The sequence below is a fragment of the Stomoxys calcitrans genome, chromosome 2, assembly GCF_963082655.1.
Source record: "Stomoxys calcitrans chromosome 2, idStoCalc2.1, whole genome shotgun sequence".
NCBI lineage: Eukaryota > Metazoa > Arthropoda > Insecta > Diptera > Muscidae > Stomoxys > Stomoxys calcitrans.
This window is the reverse complement of record NC_081553.1, coordinates 74,559,323-74,574,992: the sequence shown is the minus strand read 5'-3', so window position 1 is coordinate 74,574,992 and position 15,670 is coordinate 74,559,323. Positions and strand designations below refer to the sequence as shown.

Below are 15,670 nucleotides of genomic sequence, written 5' to 3'. Positions count from 1 at the left end.
GACAAACATGTGGTAGTTTAACTGAAAAAGAAAACTGCTGGCGGCTTAAATGAAAAAAAAATCGATTTTTTTGTGTGTTAATGCAAGCAATTCGCATCAATATATGTGAGATGTGAAAGAAATTTCATTACATGTTACTTTAACGATCAAGTTATTAGCATCCATAAAAAGGTATTTACTCTCAGCATTTCTTAATAAATTGGATACCAGACGCATAGATTTCTTACTGAATGTAAAAAATTGGGCATACAAATACTTCAGTGCCATATCTTATTGTGAGCCGATTTTGATGAAATAAATTTTTCAAATGGATATTAAAATAACCAATTTTGGAGGAAATCTGTCCAAAATTATAAATTGCAAATGTAAATTGCAAAACATTCCACTAAGGAACAGGGGCAAACTTCCCACATATCAATGAGTGCAGTCCGATTCAAGTCTAAGATCAATGATTAGGGGCCTCCTTTTTATAGCCGAGTCCGAACGGCGTGCCACAGTGCAACATCTCTTTGGAGAGAAGTTTAACATGGCATAGTAGCTCACAAACATTGCCAGCATTAGGAGAGGAAAACCACCGCTGAAAATTTTTTCTGATGGTCTCGCCAGGATTTAAACCCAGGCGTTCAGCGTCATAGGCGTACATGTTAACCTCTGCGCTACGGTGGCCTCCAAAATTGTAATAATTACGCCAAATAGGTGTTAACTAAGCAATGGATATACAGTCAATCAAAAAAGTTTACGTACAGATGTTTCTAGCAAATGAAATCGCTGTATTCCCACCACTACTAAAGTGTGATTTTTTAGCTATGTTCTTTTTGGCAACACTGGTTTATACAGCTCACGCACATTTCGTGTTTTGTTTCACAATATCTTCAGTTTGGTCTATAATTTAACCATGAATCATCTTACAAAAGAATAACGCTCGAATTTTACTTTCAAAATGCATGCTCTGTTTATCGCGCGCTTCTTCCATTTTATGGTCAGTTTAATCGACCCACTGAAGCGACTATTCGGGCTATTATGACTAAATTTCGACCAAAATTTACATTTTTGGACTTTAAATCACCAACACGTAGATAGCGAACTGAAGAAAATATTGCAGCTATATTGGCTAGTGTTAATGATGAGCATCAATTATCGATTCGTCGGCGTTGGCAGCAATTTGGCCTCTATTACTCAACAACGTGAAAAATTTTGCGGAAGGATTTAGATGTGAAGTTTTTCAAGAATTGAAGCCGACTGACCTACCGCAGCTCAGAATTTTTGGTGAAAGGGCTCTTGGAAAGTTGGCCGAAGATGCACTTTCTTTATCGAAAAATTGTTTTCTGCCACGAAGCTTATTTTTGGCTCAATGGATGAGTAAATATGCAGAATTGTCGATTTTGGAGTGAAGAGTAGCCAGAAGCATTGCAAGAGCGGTCAATGCATTCAGAAGAAGTCACAATTTGGTGCGGCTTATGGGCTGGTGGTATCATTGGATCGTACTTCTTCAAAGATGATGCGAATCGGAACGTAACTGGGAAAGGTGAGCGCTACCGTGAGATGATATCCAACTTTTTTTTGCCCAAAATGTAAGAGCTTGACTGGCATGACATGTGGTTTGAACAACACGGTGCCACATGATACACAGCACAATGGGCTTATTGAGAGGAAATTCGGTGAACATTTTATTATTTTAAGTTCAGGACCGGTCAATTGGCCTCCTATATCGTTCGATTTAACGCCTTTAGACTATTTTTTGGAGGGTTATGTTAAAGCTTATGTCAATACAGACAAGCCCGCTTCAATTAACGCATTGGAAGTTACCGGCCGAAATGTTGGAAAGAGTAGGCCAAGATTGGACTAAGCGGAGGGACCATTTGAGGCGCAGTCATGATCAACATTTACATGAAATAATCTTGCATCGTTGGTTAGGATTTGGTTAATTTTCTATTGTGCTTACGAATAGAGGGTTCTTTATGAAGTCATCTTAAAGAGCCCTGTTCAAATTCAGATGTGTGCTTTACAACTTACTCTAGTTGGAATGGTTGTAAAGCACCATGATGGATTTGACATCTCCTGCTGATGATTTTTCTTGGTCGAAAATGAAATCGCGATACACGAAACTTTGCTGACTTTTAAATGTTTTTATACCCTCCACCATAGGATGGGGGTATACAAAGTTCGTCATTCTGTTGTAGCACCAAAATATGCGTCTAAGACCCCTTAAAGTATAAATATTCTCGTCATGTCATTTTAAGTCGTTCTAGCCATGTCCGTCCGTCCGTCTGTCTGTCGAAAGCACGCTAACTTTCGAAGGAGTAAAGCTAGCCGCTTGAAATTTTGCATAAATACTTTTTATTAGTGTAGGTCGGTTGGTATTGTAAATGGGCCAAATCGGTCCATGTTTTGATATAGCTGCCATATAAACCGATCTTGGGTCTTGACTTCTTGAGCCTCTAGAAGGCGCAATTCTCGTCCGATTTAACTGAAATTTTGCACGTAGTGTTTTGGCAGCACTTTCAACCACTGCGCTAAGTATGGTTTTAATCGGTCCATGTTTTGATATAGCAGCTGCCATATATACAGATCTTGGATCTTGACTTCTTGAGCCAACAGAGCGCGCAATTCTCATCCGATTTGGCTGAAATTTAGCATGAGGTGTTATGTTATGACTTCCAATAACTGTGCTAAGTATGGCGTAAATCGGTATAGAATCTCATATAGCTGCCATATAAACCGATCTGGGATTTTGACTTCTTGAACCTCTAGAGGGCGCAATTCTCATCCGACTTGGCTGAAATTTTGTACAACGACTTCTCTAATGACCTTCAACATAGGTGTCTAATATAGTCGGAATCGATCAATAGCTTGATACAGCTCCCATATAAACCTATCTCCCGAATTTGCTTCTTGAGCCCCTACAAGGCGCAAAATGAACTGAAATATTACACAATGACTTCTACAATATGCACCACTCATTTATGGTCCGAATCGGACTATAACTTGATATGGCTCCAAAAGCATAACAGTTATTATTCAATATTCTATGTTTGTCTTAGGAGGAGATACCGCGCATAGAACCCGACAAATGCGATCAATGGTGGAGGGTATATAAGATTCGGCCCGGCCGAACTTAGCACGTTCTTACTTGTTTGCTATACTATTCTCTGAATGGAAAACATTAAACAATGGTCTAAAGCCGGGCAATATCCTGCAGTGGAATCTCAATAGTCTTCAAACACTAAATTAAAGATTTCATGCATTTTTCCGAATTTTATGTGTTTTTTTTTAACTTTCCTATAGCTTTTAAAACATCATCCTGTAATGGAAAAGTTCATTGAACTTTCTTATGTACGACTTATGCCCTATCTAAAATCTAACAACATGTTAAGCTCAAAGTGAGCGTAAGGACAAGTAACTTCATCAAAATCATGTTTCTTTGGTGCCTTGAACTTAAATATATTTCAGCTATAATGTAAATTATGTTCACTTCTGTTTTCTTGTCTAACACTTCATGGCATTTTGACGAATACTTGCAAAAAAGCCATTAGTTAATGCATTCAAGATATGTGTGTGTGTGAAAATGTTGGCGCACTTGTATACTGCAGTAGCTGCTCTAGACCCAACATACTGGCTTGCTTCAATGTTGTGCTTTGACATACAACATAAAGTTTTACCTTTTCCTGCCTTAGATTGTAAGACGTTTTCTTTTTCTTCCTTTTCGCCTTTGCCAGCTCTCATACATATGTATTTATGATGATGATTTTTTTATTCGCTGTATTTTTTTTTTTGCAATTCTTTCTTGCAGGTCGTTGATGGACAGTATTTGGTACGATATAATGACACTGTACACCGTCATGGTCTCATAACGTCAACACTGGGATTGGAGATGACAGTTGACGCTCGTCACTTCCACAACGGAGCAATGCGCGTCAAATGTCTTGCCAGCATATCACCTGTCCTGTGGAAGGGCGGCAAAGAGAGTGTCCTACAGCGTCGACCTGGTATAATAGATAATCGAGAGGCCATGTTGTTGGGTAAGTAGCAATCGGTCATCTGCTTGATTGAAAGGTCAAAAGAATGAAATTGGCGTTGACTGGTGTATAAGATAAAGTGACTTGGACTTAAGTAATAGCTGACATGCAGGTCAGTCCAAAAATAGTGGCAGTATTATAGTGAATGAAATCAAGAAAGGCAAAGAGGCTCATATGCTATAACTGAGTTAGGATTTGATGTAAGAGTTAGTCAATAGAGGTTTCAACTCAAATTTAGGACTTAAATTGAAGTCTTCCAGAATCATTGATTGCAAAATCAAATGTAGAAATTTGTATACCCTCCACCGTAGGATGGGGGTATACTAATTTCGTCATTCTGTTCGTAACTACTCGATACATTGGTCTGAGACCCCATAAAGTATAAATATTCGTGATCGTCGTGACATTTTATGTCAATCTAGCCATGTCCGTCCGTGCGTCCGTCCATCTGTCTGTCGAAATCACTCCAAATTTCGAAGGAGTAAAGCTAGCCGCTTGAAAATTTGCACAAATACTACTTATTAGTGTAGGTCGGTTGGTATTGTAAATGGGCCATATCTGTCCATGTTTTGATATAGCTGCCCTATAAACCGATCCTGGGTCTTGACTTCTTGATCCTCTAAAGGGCGCAATTCTTATCCGATAGGAATGTTATTTTGCACGACGTGTTTTGTTATGATGTCCCACAACTGTGCCAAGTATGGTTCAAATCGGGACATAACCTGATATAGCTGCCCTATAAACCGATCCTGGGTCTTGACTTCTTGAGCCTCTAGAGGGCGCAATTCCCATCCGATTTGAATGAAATTTTACACAAAGTATTTTGTAATGATATCCAACAACTGTGCCAAGTATGGTTCAAATCGGTCAATAACCTGATATAGCTGCCATATAAACCGATCTTGGGTCTAGACTTCTTGAGCCACTAGAGGGCGTAATTCTCATCCGATTGGATTGAAATTTTGCACGACGTGTTTTGTAATGATATTCCAAAACTGTGCCAAGTATGGTTCAAATCGGTCCATAACCTGATATAGCTGCCCTATAAACCGATCCTGGGTCTTGACTTCTTGAGCCTCTAGAGGTTGCAATTCTTATCCGATTGGATTGAAATTTTGCACGACGTGTTTTGTTATGATATCCAACAACTGTGCCAAATAAGGTTCAAATCGGTTCATAACCTGATATAGCTGCCATATTAACCGTTCTGGGATCTTGACTTCTTCAGCCTCTAGAGGGCGCAATTCTTATCCGATTTGCCTGAAATTTTGTACAACGGATCCTCTCATGACCATCATCATACGTGTTTATTATGGTCTGAATCGGTCTTTAGCCTGATACTTGAGCCCGAAAGGGCGCAATTCTTATTAGAATTGGCTGACATTTTACATAGGCCTCCAATATATAATTTAATTGTGGTCCGAACCGCACTATATCTTGATATCACTCTAATATCAGAGCAAATCTTTTCTTTTATCCTTCTTTTGCCTAAGAAGAGATGCCGGGAAAAGAACTCGACAAATGCGATACAGGGTGGAGGGTATATAAGATTCGGCCCGGCCAAACTTAGCAGGCTCTTACTTGTTTACAATCATCTTTCCCTGGGTTGATTCATCCTAAATTTCGATTCTATTTCTCTATTTGATTTATTCAACAAAGTATAGATCCTTTTCCCCTTCAGGATTCCGCCTTAAAGACAGAACTAGAATCCTTCCAAGAAGCTTAGTAACAAATCACTTTAAAACCAAATTAAACACTTCAAAGTTTAACGTTTCCCCGATGTTTTTTGTTAAATAAGTTTCTAAAACTCACCACACATTAATACACTCGTACTCCCCCACATACTCATATATATAGAAATATTTCTTTTTTTCAATTTACATGCCCATGCCCACATCCGCACTTCAGCTACAACTTTTAATTGCAATTAATTTATAACCATGGAGTTAATTTATTATGTTTAACTTTTTCTTACAGTTCGCAGTTCGACGATGGGATTGCATCATCGCAGTGGCCACAATACAGCATTGATGGTGCTGCGTCTTCTCACCACAACGGCCGTACTAATGAAACTATGTCAATTACTACACTTACACACAGGACTCACTTAAATGTTGTCCTGTAGCACTACAAATCCAAAGTGTTGTTAGCAACAACTTCAAGTTGTTGGTTGCAATGCTTCAACATAATGCTTGAATATTTTGTACATACATACCAACCAATAGATAGATAGATGGAAGAATGGATAGATGGATGGAAGGATCCTAGCAATTGCACTATGGACTATGAATGTGTACAAGAGGCTACAGCCACATTCAGGGAGAGCGAGAGATAAACAATACAGTTAAGCATGTGTGCGTATGTAATGGTCATGTAACGCACTTGTGCAACAGCAATCGTTACAGCAGTAGGATACTTCAATATTCCTCACCCACACAAACACTCGTATGCATCCACAATTTCACATCATAGCATTGGCCTGCAATACAACTGTTTAGTCGCACACGCACACTGATAAGAGAACAGTGGCAGTTAAAAGTGGATTATTGTGATTGACTATCCTCGTGGAGACATGGATGTTATGCAATTGGTAGCGAGATGATTGTAGATTAATTGTTTTAAGCTTAAAATACGCCATATGTAAAGCATATTGAATTAAACTAAGTAAGACATCCCTTGGAGTTATTTAGGAATACATTTTTGACCTTGGCTGTCAGTATTGTGGAGTACTGCAATTATTTATCTATAAGATATGAATGGGACATTTCATTATAAATCGGAAGGTACTTTATTCAACAAATTCTCTATTTTCACTATATCAATGATGTATTGGAAGCGCTTTTAAAAATATTCTTTAAATGTTTTAAACATATGCTTGACCCTTTGAGGACCAACAATTAACCGCTGGATAAAGTTTTGATTGTTTTGCATATCCGTTCTTAGAATAATCTTATGTACTAAGTAAAGTGTCTCCAAAATGGTAAAAATTTTGCTCCTTTCATGATATAAAACATGGGACATATATGTCCCATTCGTCCTCAAAGGTAAATATTTGTGTAGAAAAATGTTTTCGAATATTGCTTAGAATCCAAAACAAATACGATCCTGAAGTCTCTTTAGACTGCCGGAGTTGAAAACCTACAAGGAAGGGCAAAAGTCGGGCGGTACCGACTATATAATACCCTACACCTAATCTATAAATACAATGTGGTAGCTAAATCCAATTCTGAACCAATCTTGATGGACCTCGACGGATAATTTCAGATGGGTTATTAGACAATCTGTATCAAATTTCAAGCAAATATGTTTAGACCGTAATAACTTCGGTTGACAAATGACAACACCGGCAAGGGATAACTATGAGCATCACACAGGCTGGAACTTTGAGGTTCAATCAGTATGGTGTTCTTTGTTATCACGAGAAACTTAAATGGGAGCTACCGGGCGCATCCACAGGTTGCGGATAATGGAATGCTCCATACGGAGTAGCTGCATCGGGTATCGAGTGGAAAGACTCAGTGAGAGGCTGTGGCGAATAGTAGAGACGTTTTAAACCCAAATCTACGGTTAGCATTTTTGTTCTAAATGTTTTAATAGTTGTTTTATTAGCAGCATATAATGCGAGACTGTCTAGAGGTTGCTTGCGCTTGGGCTTTGAAACAGGATAAACAGTCAAATCGGCTCCCGTGTCCACTAAAAACCTGACTTTCGATTTTAAATCTCGAACAAATAGGTGAAAAATCTCTAGGCTGCAACCGTCTGTCACCAACGACGGTGCGCCACTTAGTTTTTCGAGGCGTTGTAATTGCACGGAGACACACACTTCTTCGCTTTCTCCCCAAATTTAAAATGGTACCAGCAAAGCGGAAGGAATGCAGCCCATCGTAGCGCAGAGGTTAGCATGTCCGCCTATGATGCTGAACACCTGGGTTCGAATCCTGGCGAGACTATCAGAAAAAAATTTCAAATGTAGTTTTCCCCTCCTAATGCTGGCAACATTTGTGAGATACTATGCCATGTAAAACTTCTCTCCAATGAGGTGTCGCACTGCGGCACGCCGTTCGGACTCGGCTATAAAAAGGAAGCCCCTTATCATTGAGCTTAAACTTGAATCGGACTGCACTCATTGATATGTGAGAAGTTTGCTCCTGTTCCTTAGTGGAACGTGGGCAAAATTCAGGGATATTGTTTGACTTGACACCGAATGTCTTCTTTGTATACACGCACATAAAATATAAAATGAGTGGTCAACGTTTTTCCACACCTGAATCAAATCAAATCCACAATTGGTTCAAACGAATTCAAAAATGTATCGATCTTAATGGGGAATATTTTAAAAATCAGTAAAGCCAACTTCGATGGTTAGTATTTGTTGTTGTGTTCTCTAATCCTGAAATATAAAAGGCAACCGTCGTATAGCCTATTATCCGCAACCCAATATCTATTATGACACCAAAATCTATCGCTATTTCATAAAATATGTGCAAATATTTTTGATCAACAAACAATCTTCCGCGAATTTTCTAGATGAAGGTTAAGTTCGCGAGCGAGCTCGTCTAAGAGTCGTAGACGAATCTTCTGGAAGAGTGTTCCGCTACTCTTCCACATGAGTTACTAAAGAGTCAGTCACATGAGTCAGAAGAGTCTCAGAAGAACTTAGAATCGTGTGGATGAGTAACAAATTAGTGATTTGGGAGATTTATAAAATATTCTTCTGGAAGAGTTGCGCATTACTCTTTAGGACAAGTAACAAAAAAGTGTTTTGGAATTTGTATTAAATATGTTTCTAAAAGAGTAACGCGTTATTCAGTTGGAAGATCTAAAAATGCATATCAAGATTAGTTCATTAGTCCAACTAAAACGTAACAACTATGAAAGAACTAAAATTTGTATACCCTCTACCATAGGATGGGGATATACTTATTTCGTCATTCTGTTTCGAAATAATCGTCTAGGACCCCATAGAGTATATATATTCTTGCTCATTATGACATTTTAAGTCGATATAACCACGTCCGTCCGTCTGTCTGTCGAAAGAATGCAAACTTTCGAAGGCGTGAAGCTAGCCGCTTGAAATTTTGCACAAATACTTCTTATTAGTGTAGGTCGGTTGGGATTGTAAATGGGCCATATCGGTCCATATTTTGATATAGGTGTCATATAAACCGATCTTGAATCTTGACTTCTTGAGACTCTAGAGAGCGCAATTATTATCCGATTTCGCTAAAATTTTGCACGAGGTGTTTTGTTGTGATTTATGGTTGAGATCGGTCCATAACCTGACATAGCTGTCATATAAACGGGATCTAGGGTCTTGACTTCATGAGCCTCTAGAGGGCCCAATTCCTATGCGACTCGGCTGAAAATTTGTATGACGCGTTTCGCTTTGACTTCCAACAAATGTGCTAAGTATGGTTCAAATCGGCCTAAAAGCTGATATAGCTGTCATATAAACCGATCTTGGGTTGTGGCTTCTTGAGCCTCTTGAGGGCACAATTCTTATCCGATTAAGCTGAAATTTTGCATTTCATGTTTTGTTACGACTAACAACAACTGTGCCAAATATGGTATGAATCAGTTTTGTAACCTGATATAGCTGCCATATAAACCGAGCCTCGAAAGGGCGTAATTATTATCCGATTTGGCTGAAATTTTGTACTACAGCTTTTCCCTTGACATTTAACATACGTGTCAAATATGGTCTGAATCGGTTCATAGCCTGATAGAGCTTCGATATAAGCCGATTTCCCTTTATTATTTGTTGAGCCCTTAAAAGACGCAGTTCATTTTCGATTTGGCTGAAATTTTACACAATGACTTTTATTATGGTCTCCAACATTCAACTCAATTATGGTCTGCATCGGACCATCACTTGATATAACTCCTCCATAGCAATTCTTTTCTTTTATCCTTTGTTTGCCTAAAAAGAGATGATAGAAAGAGATCTCGACAAATCCATGGTGGAGGGTATATAAGATTCGACCCGGCCGAACTTAGCTTAATTTTTTTTGTATTATTCGTCATATTCCTTTTACTAAGTACTAATAGTCATATAAACCAAGTGAGAACTCTGTTAGGTATTGTGGAAGATGTCCGCTTAAAACATCGAATAAGATAATTCAATACAAGTCCTAGACACAGCAGCAGGCATGAAAATAAAAACAATCGCGAAAAGTTAACTCAGGCAATTTATATACAAATTTTCTGGATTTGGGTTGCGCAATAATCATCGCAAAGAGTTGCTTAAACTTCCACACATGCAATAGATTGTCCATTGATAACCTAGAAGAGTGTTTCACGAGTCCTACGGATGATTATAACCCAATGGGTCGTAAGAGAATTGTCTCGAATAGTTGCTAAATTTTCAGGACACGCAATGAATTGTCCCATGATAACTCAGGAGATTGTTTCGAGATTTATACGGACTATCATAACGCAATGGGTTGTAAGAGAATTGTGGCGAAAAGTTGCTAAAACATCCATACACGCTATAGATTGCCCAATGACATCGTAGAAGAATATTTTCCGACTCATAAGGAAGAACAATTGCGTAAAATTCTTCCAGAAGACTGTTTTTTCTTCGCAGGGACGAATGCTCTTCCAAATATTAAAGAGATCCCTCGATGGGCGGCCTCCCTGTCTGAAACCTCGTTTGGTATTAAATGGTTCGGAGAGATTCTTTTCTATTCTTACTGAGGAACACGTATCAGCAAGTGTCATTCTGCAGAGTCTTATTAATTTTGCAGGGATACCAAACTCAGATATGACTTGAAATACCTTTGAACGTAAAAGGCTATCGAAACGGGCTTTGAAGTCAAAGAGATGGTAGGTGTTGATTAGTCCTTCTCGGTTTTTTCCAGGATTTGGTGCAGTGTGAATATCTGGTCTAGGGTGGATTTATCTCATTGACTTTAGTTTCTAATCTTTCACACAGTACGCTCAAGAGTATCTTGAATGCAATGGAGTGGAGACTTATTCCTCTATAGTTGGCACATTCCGTCTTGTCTCCTTTCTTGTGAACGGGACATAGTATGCTGAGGTTCCAATCATCGAGTAAGCGTTCTCCTAGCCATATCGCGCAGACAAGCTGATGCATACGCCTTATCAGCATGTCATCTCCGGTCTAAAATAGTTGAGCGGGTAACCCGTCGGCTCCTGCTGTCTTGTTGTTCTTCAAACCATCATCAAGAATTGGTTCTGCGGTATCCTGTTCGCCGCCAACGTCCGACACTGGCAGTTGGCTAAAATGTTCTTTCCATATCCTCAGCATGTCTCTGCCGGAGGATGTGCCTGTACCAAAGCCATCGGTTTGAGTTGAATTCTTTGGCAAAATTTCTGGACTTTATTCTGACTCCTGTACATCTCAATTCGCTCATACTCACACCTTCCCATTTCCTTTTTTTTTTGCTGTGGATTAGACATTTCTGCTCTCTCCTTTTCTCCCGATACCTCTCCTTCATCTGGAGCGTTGGTAATGGTTGGAATTTCGGCTTCGGTACCATCTCGACACTCTTGGTGGTACCATGGGATTATCCATGGAGTGGACCAAGGGGTGCTTCCATCAAGCAGTTGGGTCAGTCGAGTGGAGTATGCCATTGCCATCTGTTGTGTTTGCAGCTTTTCAATGTCCAGCTTTCGTGCAGTGTCAGACCGTACTTTCTTCGGCATGTTCCAACTAGTGCATACCTTTGCTGCAACAAGGTAATGATCCGAATCTATATTCGCTCGATGAATCGGTTGTACATCTAACACGCTGTATATAAGAGGTATATAAGATTCGGCCCGGCCGAACTTAGCCCGCTCTTACTTGTTCTTCATAATATTTTACAATTCCTCAACCATGTTTTCATAGTTGAAGAACTCGAAAGGAAGCTTTCCATCACACTTCTATCTATATACGAACGAACTGAGGGCGTACATGGCATATTACATTAAGCTTTTCCAATTTGACCAAAATAACAAAATGTGTAAAATTTCTTCGATTTCTTATGAAGTGTCCCATATGCATAAATTTAAATCCATAAGGCAATTTCTTAAAAAAAAAAAAAACTTATTTATATTTTCTCCTATTATTATAAATAATATCTTAGAAAAATAAATAATAATGAAAATTAAATAAATATTTATATATATATAGACATACATAAATTGGGCTTAAGATAATACACCGACTTATATTCATAATACAATACAACAATAAATATCCACATGGCAAAGCAAATACACAGATTTATACAGATCTATGTAGCAGACACACTACATATGGTATGCTGTATTGTAAAACAATGAAATGTGGTTTTAATTAGTAAAATTTTTAATAAAAGTCTATAGCAACATCTACATATGCATATATACAGAAGCAAACAAATACAACATACTGAGCTATATGAAAAATAAGTTGAGATATGAAAAACTTATTTACCAATAGTATTAATTATTGAAACTCTCACTAAGCTAAGGTGGTGATCTAGGATAATTTGAAAATCAATAGTTAATAACATTCTTAACCACAAAGAAATATACATTCACAAACACACACACAATCACCCTCTTAGATTTAAGTATGAAATATTTTTGACTATTTCTCCATGATGATGGTGAAAGTGTAAGTTGTGTGCGATAACATTTACTTGAGCATTATAAGGATAACCAATCACTTAGCATTTACAACACATAAAATAAACAAAACTTTCATTTCATGTCTCACTTTAAGTATGGAAAATTTTTAAATCAAAAATTCCAACTTTGTTTAAACCCTTTTTGTTTACAGAAATTAATTTTCAATTTAATATTTAATGGATTTTATGCCAGGCTGGTGTCCCCCAACATTTTATGAAGGTCTTACGAGCATTTTTGGTTTATGAATGAAACTTTTATACGCAATTTTTTTGAATTTTACCGAAGTGGCAAAAGGATGGTAGTGACACAAAACCACCATACACTTGAGAAACAAAGAATTTGTTTAGAAGGCAACTACCTATGCAGTGTTTGAAGGGGTGTTAGAAGCTACCTTCATGTTGGATATTTCTTATATCGGTAAAAGCTACACCTTATAGGATATCAAGGAAATTGTGGAACTTGTATAAGTTTATCAACATTAACGTGGACTGAGAGACTGTGTATAGGTCGGATAGACATCGAAATTGCAGACTGAATGATGGACGTTCAAACTAAAGAACAGATGGTAATTCAACAGAGAGGCTGATGGCAAGATGGTCGGATGGAAAGTCGGACAAATAAATAGACGTGGAGACACATGGGGGAAAAATGTTTAGGTTTAATAACTATTATCAAAATTTTTGCGATCAGAAATGTAGCCACACCGAACACTAAAGGTAACCTAAACACAAGTAACCCACCACCATGGACACAAAGTTTTTAAACCATACATGACACGATTGTTTCAAGTCATAATAAATTACTACGCACAAAATTTCAGACCCATCTGATGAACATTGATGCTTCCAAGGTATTGAGATGTCAAAACAGGAGATCGGTTAATATAGAAGCTATATCAGGTTATGGAGGCCACCGTACCGCAGAGGTTAGCATGTCCGCCTATGACGCTGAAGGTCTGGGTACGAATCATGGCGAGACCATCAGAAAAAAATGTCAGCGGTGGTTTTCCCCTCCTAATGCTGACTTCTCTCCAAAGAGGTGTTGCACTGCGGCATGCAGTTCGGACTCGACTATAAAAAAGGCTCCTTATCATTGAGCTTAAACTTGAATTGCACTGCACTCATTGATATGTGAAAAGTTTGTCCCTGTTCCTTAGTGGAATGTTCATGGGCAAAATTTGTATTTGTGTATCAGATTATACACCGATTCGGACCATACTTGTTGGAACATAACAGAACCCTACGTGCAAAATGTCAAGTCAATCGAATAACAACTGCGGATTTTAAGTGGCTCAAGATGTCAAATCGGGATATTGGTTTATATGGGAGCTATATCAGATTATAGACCGATGCAGACCATACTTAGAACGATTGTTGAAAATCGTAACTGAACACAAAAGTTAAGTCGAAGGACCACTTTTATTCAATTCCCAATGATCTACATCAATAAGAAGTGGCTGTGCAAAATTTCGTGCAGCTAGCTCCACGCGTTCGACCGCTATCGTCAGTTCCAAAAACGGCTGGACACGAGGACGTACGGACAGGCGGACACACATGGCTAAATCGACTTATAATGTCAAGGCGGTCAATAGTATATATATACTTTATGGGGTCGCAGATCCATACTTCGAGGTTTTACAAACGGAATAACTAGATTAGTATACCCCCGATTCAAAATATCTAATAAAACACTAAAAATTAATCAGGTAGTCAATATTTTTTTTGGAATCGTAATTGTAAATTGGTCTTTCCTTGTTTAAAAGTACCAAGTAAAAAGAAGTAAAGTTCGGCCGGCCCGATCTTTGGATACCCACCATCTCGGGTATATATGTAAATCACCTATCATCATAGCCCGGTGAAAAATGCATAATTAATGCCCCCGAGCAGCTATATCGAAATATGCTCCGATTTGAATCAAATTCGGCGAGGACATTGAATGGTCTAACAAGTACAAGTCACTGTTCAATTTTGTAAAACAAAATATTTTGGTAGCTATATCCAATTATAAACCGATCTAAACCATATACGACACGAACTTCGAAAAGCCTAACATATGTCACTGTGTAAAATTTCATCGAAATCGGATTACAAATACTTCTTTTATGGGGTCAAGACTTTATATCGAGAGATCGGTTTATAATGGCAGCTATATCCAAAGCTGGACCGATCTCGGCCAAATGCAACTCACTGTCCCAAATTTCGGCGAAATCGTACATTAAATGCGTCTTTTATGGGCCCAAGACCTTAAATCAAGAGATCGGTCTATATGGCAGCTATATCTAAATCTGCACTAATCTAGGCCAAATTGCAGAAAGATATCGCAGAGTCAAACACAACTCACTGTCCCAAATTTTAGCGAAATCGGACAATAAATGCGCCATTTATGAGCCCAAAACCTGAAATCGAACATGTGTCCATATGTCAGCTATATCCAAATGTGAACTGATCTAGGCCAAATTGCAGAAATATACCGAAAAGTCTAACGCAACACACTGTCCCAAATTTCGTTGAAATTGGACAATGAATGCGCCTTTTATGGGCCCAAAACCTCAAATCGAGAGCAGCTATATCCAAATCTTGACCGATCTAAACCAAATTGAAGAATGATATCGAAAGGCCTAACACAACTCACTGTTCCAAATGTTGGCAAAATCGGACAATAAATGCGCCTTTTATGGACCCAAAACCTCAAATCGAGAAATCGGTCTATATGGCAGCTATATTCAAATCTGGACTAATATGAGCCAAATTGCAGAAACATATCGAGGGGCCTAACACAACTCCCAATAAATGCGTGGTGGGTATGAAAATCGGTTGAAAATTAAATACCTTCACAATTGACAGAATAGAGGACCAGCCTCTGCGAAAGTTAAAAAACCAACCAGGACAATGTGGACCTCACATGAAAAAAGAGGTTCACATTTAAAATACTTACTTGGCTACTTTAATTAGCTATGACAGAACATTTGTTCCACTAGGCGAACGTAGCATGCTATCTGTGTCAGTAACCAGATTTCCTTCTTTGTCTCTGCAAGA

The 15,670-nt window shown here is 38.4% G+C and overlaps 1 protein-coding gene across 1 annotated transcript in view; it reads left to right on the top strand.

Moving 5' to 3' along the window:
• Nucleotides 1-15,515, top strand: part of LOC106086663 (uncharacterized) — a 221,578-nt gene extending 206,063 nt beyond the window's left edge. The window contains exons 6-7 of the mRNA XM_013251415.2: nt 3,791-4,019; nt 5,994-15,515. Coding sequence (XP_013106869.2) covers nt 3,791-4,019; nt 5,994-6,127 — 363 coding nt within the window. The 3' untranslated portion in view covers nt 6,128-15,515. The remainder of the gene's footprint in view (nt 1-3,790; nt 4,020-5,993) is intronic.
• Nucleotides 15,516-15,670: the final 155 nt, after the last annotated feature.